The following is a 6,224-nucleotide window of genomic DNA, read 5'->3' on the forward strand; positions in this document are numbered from 1 at the left end:
TCGCAAAAAGTTTAAGCAAAATTACAATTTATTGTATTTAAATACACAAGTGGAACCTACGATCATGACTGATCTTAATTTTTTCACTGAATACGGGACTGGCTTTTTTCACCATATTGTCCAATGCGATAAAAAACGGTAAAAAAGTGGTTGATGAAGTGACGGATATGGTGGAAAAAAGCCGGTCCCACTGAGTACAATGAAATCAATCCATATTTAAACACTCAAATTCTTGATGAAAAACCATCGTCAATGAGAAAAACGTACAAATAAAATAAAATCTGGTTATGCAGCTGAACAAAATGAAATCTTTTTGTACAGTATTTTTCACTTAACGCTTTACTCGAAAGACAGTTTTATTTATCCTTCTAATCCAACAATAAACCATCAACCTGAATAACCAAAAAGTTTTTCCCCCAAAGTCAATAGTAAAAGATACGGATTGACTAAATTGTTTTACTTTTCAACCATAAATTATGACCAACAATCAGCAACACAATTTGATTCAAATACCTATTTGTTACATTCACCTCTGGTTGTTAGACAGACGGATTTACGAAATGCCTTTGATAAAACATTGTTAGGAAATTGTCGTTATGAAAAATATATTTACTGTTGAATTTTATTTTTCGACATTTGAGTTGGATATGTATCATTCAAATGATTTTATATTTTTTCAATATCAACGCTACACTCTTTCGTCTTTTTGTGTCGGTGAAGGAAGCAATAAAATAGTGATTATTATTGAGTTTTGGAAGCGATGAAGCAGTTTTGTTGTCCAGTTCAACGATAGCTTGAGGTGTAAATCTATACCAATCTAATTCCAATGTACAGCTTGATGACCAATCCTGGAACAGTTCAAGATATTTCATTATTTTGACAAACTTTTCCATTTCAGCATAACTTTTGGCGACATCTTCAATCTTTTCATTGCATGTGCAGGTGCCATTTGGACAAACCAAAATATCGCGTCCATTAGATGGTTTTATGGTTTTTGCACACAAATCATTACAAAGTTTAGCTCTTCTCTTTATTTCCTCTTCAGCAAGCATCTTGAACTGTTCCATAGTTGGTTTAGGACTGTAAAAGTCGACTGATAATGGATCGATTTGAATTGTTTCAACGGCAACTGAACGATTATTTTGTTTCTCCATCAAAGTTAATGTAACCAAATCTGTTTTATCAAATGCTGATTTTGAAGAACCACAAGAAGTTTCCATTTCCAAACTTATATTCTTGGTAAGTTCAGTGTTTTCCTTGAAATCATTGATTTCCGTTGGAAAAGTGCGAATTACCATTTGATGATCTCGAAATCTATCGCCGATCCAATGTACATGCCTCAGTGGGAATGTGAAATGATACACCAGTTCGTCTATCAAATAAAAAATTAATTTGAATAAATACTTAAATGGTTCAGAATAGATTATTAGTCGTGGATACAGAAAATGGATCTATTAATGATTGATTAAGATGAAACTTGCTGATCGAAATGACGCGTTAGGAATGTAAATATGGAAAATTTATGCTTACCTAAAAAGTAATTGCCATGAGAATTTATGTATTCTTGGTTGATTCCATCGAATACAAAATCTTCATCTGACCTGATTGATGGGAAAACAGAAAAAAGCAAGAAAATATAAAATTCTGTTTGCATTTTATCGTCAAAGTAATGCAATGAACATCAAACCAAAGATGAAATAATTTTGTCAACTCTAAGCAGTTGGTAACTTCAAATTTCACCTTCAGAAAAAAACTTGTAACTGATTCAAATATTGAAACATCTTTCGTCTAAAAGTAGTCAAACCTCTATTAATAGCTGTTCTTGACCTTTAAGCCAAAAAACCTCAGAATTATATTCACAAATGTCAAAAAATTTGAATCAACAACTGGTTTGGTTAAACTCTGCTGAGGTCAAAAGCTGATTACTGGTTTCTACTAAAGATGCAAACGTTTCACATAACTTTATCAAACTAGTTGTTACATTTCACATCAAAAATAATCTGAGTGATTTTTTCATATTTGACTAAACCATTTAAATCTCAATTCACTGTTTTGGATTACATTAAACCTTTGATTGTGTTCAATGGATTTCAAACTATTAATTTATTCAATTGTACTTTGTTTTTTACGTGTGCATTCATTTTCAGCTGAAAACGAACTTTACAATTTTGCTCGTTCTAAGTTTGATTACCATTTGAGTATCAAAACTAGAGCTGAAGGAAAGCAAACAAAGCAATGGAAAAATGCTGTTTGCTCACGCTTACCATACATCGATAGATATTGGGGACCATGTAAAACAGAGCTTGATGAAAGTGATGCTTGTACACTTCATTTAGTCAAGAATCAATCGTCTCCAGTTGTACACGGACCTGTTGTGATTGATCCAAAGCTGATTGATTTAGACATCAAATATGATCCAAGCGATTTGAAGTTGAGTGATTATTTATTTCCAACTGAATTCTGTAGCCAAACGGAATTCGAACCTTGTGCCATTGCATATGCCCGTTGTGTCTTGTCGAAAACCGTCTATCAAAATTTGTATGGTATGGCAAGTTTTCCTCTTCTTCATACTTATCTTCAATTGGGACCTAAAATCGCTCACCTTTTCCCTAAAATCGAGATCAATGATTATTTTATTCTAAACATTGTAAATAAGGATTATTTTTACGGTTTTAAACGTTTTAAAGGCCTGATAAGTTCCCACATAATTTTCAACTACACCATTTTATCGATGGATACTATCGAAATAAATTGAAACCAAAAACTGTTGAATTTTGAGGTTAAAAGGTTTTACAAAACTGTATTATTTCGTATTGAAACTTTCTATCCCAATCTAGATTTGTACTTTGATTTACCAGTTCTTTACGTTCATAATAAATAACGTAAACGCTCCGCTGAACATAGTTTGAACAGATTCAGAAAGCAAAGCCATTTCACCATCTAGGATTGATTCATAAACTGCTGATCTTCTTCCGAAAATTGAGAAAAATGATTATGTTCAGTTTCTATCTTTCGAATTTTGTCTGAATGAATGCTTATTTTTCAACGTCAAGCAATTGACTTAAAACACTAAATTTACCCAAGAATATTAATTTGCACATTAAACTCCTTGTGATTCTTCAAAATGACCATTAAATAAAACACGTTATTTTATTAACTTACAACTTATTAGCTTGTTATATGGTGAAACATTGACATTGTAATGATAAGACTAGTTTTACTGCTTCTTATACTGAGTAACTAAAAACTGAGATTCTTTGAAACATCAGTATAAACGGGTAAAGCATCGAGAGGTAATCGTTTTGCTACTCCTGATAGCATTTTAAGAATATCTTCAAATTCACATTTCCCATCAGATTTAGACATCAAATATGACCCAACCGATTTGAGGCTGAGTGATTATTATCGCCAACTGATTTCTGTAATCAAAAGCAATTCGAGCCTTAGGAAGTGTACCGCTACCTCCCAGTGCAAGAGATGAAATGAAAAAAGCACGAAAGAACCTAAAAAAATTCATAATTGACCTCATGGTCAATATGGTTTAATGGTGAGAAGAAAATGAAACATTTAAAATCTCAATCAAATTGCAATCTGGTTTCTTATAAGTCTTTGCTTCGCTAGACTAATGGATTCGGAACAAATTCATTATCACACATTTAAGTGTGATATTACAGATTAATTGTAATATGTATTCATACGATTTTAAAGTCTTTCAATATTAATGCTGCGCTCTTTCGTGCTTTTGTATCGGTAAAAGAAGCAACAAAATAGTGATTATTATTGAGCTTTGGAAACGATGAAACAGTTTTGTTGTCCAGTTCAACGATGCCAATGGGTTCATATCTTCTCCAATAATCTAACGTACAGCTAGATGATTTATACTGAAACAATTCAAGATATTTCATAATCTTAACAAACTTTTCCATTTCAGCGAGACTTTGTGTATGATCGCCGCTCGTTTTAAGACATGTACAGGGTCCATTAGGGCAAACCTGTGAATTCGTGTGAGAGCATTCATCCTGTGAACCTGTAGCTATCAAGCATAATTTAAGCATTAAACACCACAAATTACAATACTCATTTCTTTTCTGGATTTCCTCTTCAGCAAGCATATTGAACTGTTTCATGGTTAGTTTAGGACTGTAAAAGTCGACTGATAATGGATCGATTTGAATTGTTCTAACGGCAACTGAATGATTATTTCGTTTCTCCATCAAAGTTAATGAAACAACATCTGTTTCATCAAGTGCTGACTTTGAAGAACCACAAGAAGTCTCCATTTCCAAACTTATATTCTTGGTAAGTTCAGTGTTTTCCTTGAAATCATTGCTTTCAGTTGGAAAAGTACGAATCACCATTTGATTATATCGAAGTTTATCGCCGATCCAATGTGGAAGCCTCAGTGGGAATGTAAAATAATACGTTTCGGGGCCTATCAAATAGAAAAATATTATAATTCAAATAAAATGTCATTTCATTAAATAGTCAAATGCTGATACAATAATTTTCATTTAATATATTTTCATTTAACATATTGATAAATCAACTCAAATCTCATGCAAGTGCAAATACCAGTGCGTTGGTTTAACATTAGGCATGAATCAAGTTGATACTGAAAACAAGTTCATATTGGTTTACCTTACATCATATTGACTTTTTATTGTCTCGTTGTCTTCACATTCACTCAAAATTTGCTTCACATTTCTTGAATTTTTAAATAATTGATTTGTAATTAAATGAGATTCGTGCTTACCTAAAAAATAACTGCCGCTACCAAAACGTTCACTACTTATGAATATTGATCCGTTGTATTCACCGAATCCAGGTGGCCTATTATCTGAACTGATTGATGAAAAAACAGAAAAAAGCAAAAAAATCGATAATTCCGAATGCATTTTATTAATGTTGATGAACATCAAACTAACTGTGATATAAGTCCACACAATTGACAAATTTTAACATTATCTTCAGAACTGGACTTTTTATCAATTTGATTATCAAACCATCCAAAAGCAGTTGAACTTGTCCCTCCTCTTGACCTATGAGCTTGAAAAATTCACTCAAGTTTTTACTTTCAATAACACATTGGTCTAAATGAAACCTGTTTAGGTGAAAGTTGCTAAGTACAGGTTTATACTAGAAATGAACATGTTTACCGAAATGAAAGGGGCCTCAAGCCAAGACGACATTTTGTATTAAAATTTATTTGATAGTTAAAGTTATTTTGCTCAAAACCAGATCTGCTAAATGTTTAGACTTTTAGACTCGAATGTTGATATTGAATACTTATCATTGATTTTCATTCAATTTGTTTTTCGTCTTTCAGAGTCACATCTATTTGTGTATATCAAGTTGTAAAATTTGCAGCAAAATTTATTGAACTGAAATATTACGACGTATATTAAAATAATATATTAAAACGTATTGATTTAAAATTGTGTATAATGGATTCCAAAGAGTCGAGATATACAGTTGTACTTTGCTTCTTACTCATTCATGGATCCTCGACCATAAACCATGAATACGAATTTGTTATTGCTAATTTTGATTACTATTTGAGTATCAAATCAAGTGGATATAAACCGCAGGCGAAACCATGGATGGATAAGTTTGGCTCATATTGTGGCGATGACTGGATGATTAAAAAGCGTGGACCATGCAAAATAGAGCTTGATGAAGAAGATACTTGTTTGCTTTATCTAGTTAAGAACCAATCGTCTGCAGTTGCTTTACATGGACCTGTTGAGATTGATCCGAAGCTGATTGATTTAGACGTCAAATATGATCCAAGCAAAGTGACGTTAAGTAATTTCAAGGTGGAATCGTACGATAATGAAAAGCAATTTGAGTCTTGTATCTTTCAATACGCCCGTTGTGTACTATCGAAAGTCACATATCAACATTTAGGTATGATGGAAAAATTTCCTGTTCTGAATACTCATCTGGAATTGGAAAACAAAATTGCTGATCTTTTCCCAAAAGTCGAGAAAAATGATTATTTCCTTTTAAACATTATAAATAAGAATTATAATCGAACAAGTAGCACTCATAATCTCGTGAGTTCACATATCATTTCCAACTACACAATTTTATAGATGAAAAGAAAAAGTTCAGTAAAAGGTTAAATTTACGACAATTTCATCTCTTGTTCAAATTGCACCTGAATGAATGGTAATTTAGCAACCGAGATCAATTGCATGAATTTATTAACAAAGATAATTAAA

General features: G+C 32.1%; 1 protein-coding gene across 1 annotated transcript; it reads right to left on the bottom strand.

Annotated features, from left to right (window-relative positions):
- Window positions 1–588: 588 nt before the first annotated feature.
- LOC107361857 (uncharacterized) lies at window positions 589–1,784 on the bottom strand. Its single transcript, XM_015928786.3, has 2 exons — window positions 1,531–1,784; window positions 589–1,372 (listed from the first exon to the last, which is right to left on the bottom strand). Exons 1-2 carry the CDS (start codon window positions 1,652–1,654, stop codon window positions 657–659), a joined length of 840 nt encoding a protein of 279 aa, XP_015784272.1. The 5' UTR covers window positions 1,655–1,784; the 3' UTR covers window positions 589–656.
- Between the last annotated feature and the right edge of the window lie 4,440 nt (window positions 1,785–6,224).

The sequence above is a fragment of the Tetranychus urticae genome, chromosome 1 (assembly GCF_039701765.1).
Source record: "Tetranychus urticae isolate SD_2017Ah chromosome 1, NJAU_TeUrti_SD_1.0, whole genome shotgun sequence".
NCBI lineage: Eukaryota > Metazoa > Arthropoda > Arachnida > Trombidiformes > Tetranychidae > Tetranychus > Tetranychus urticae.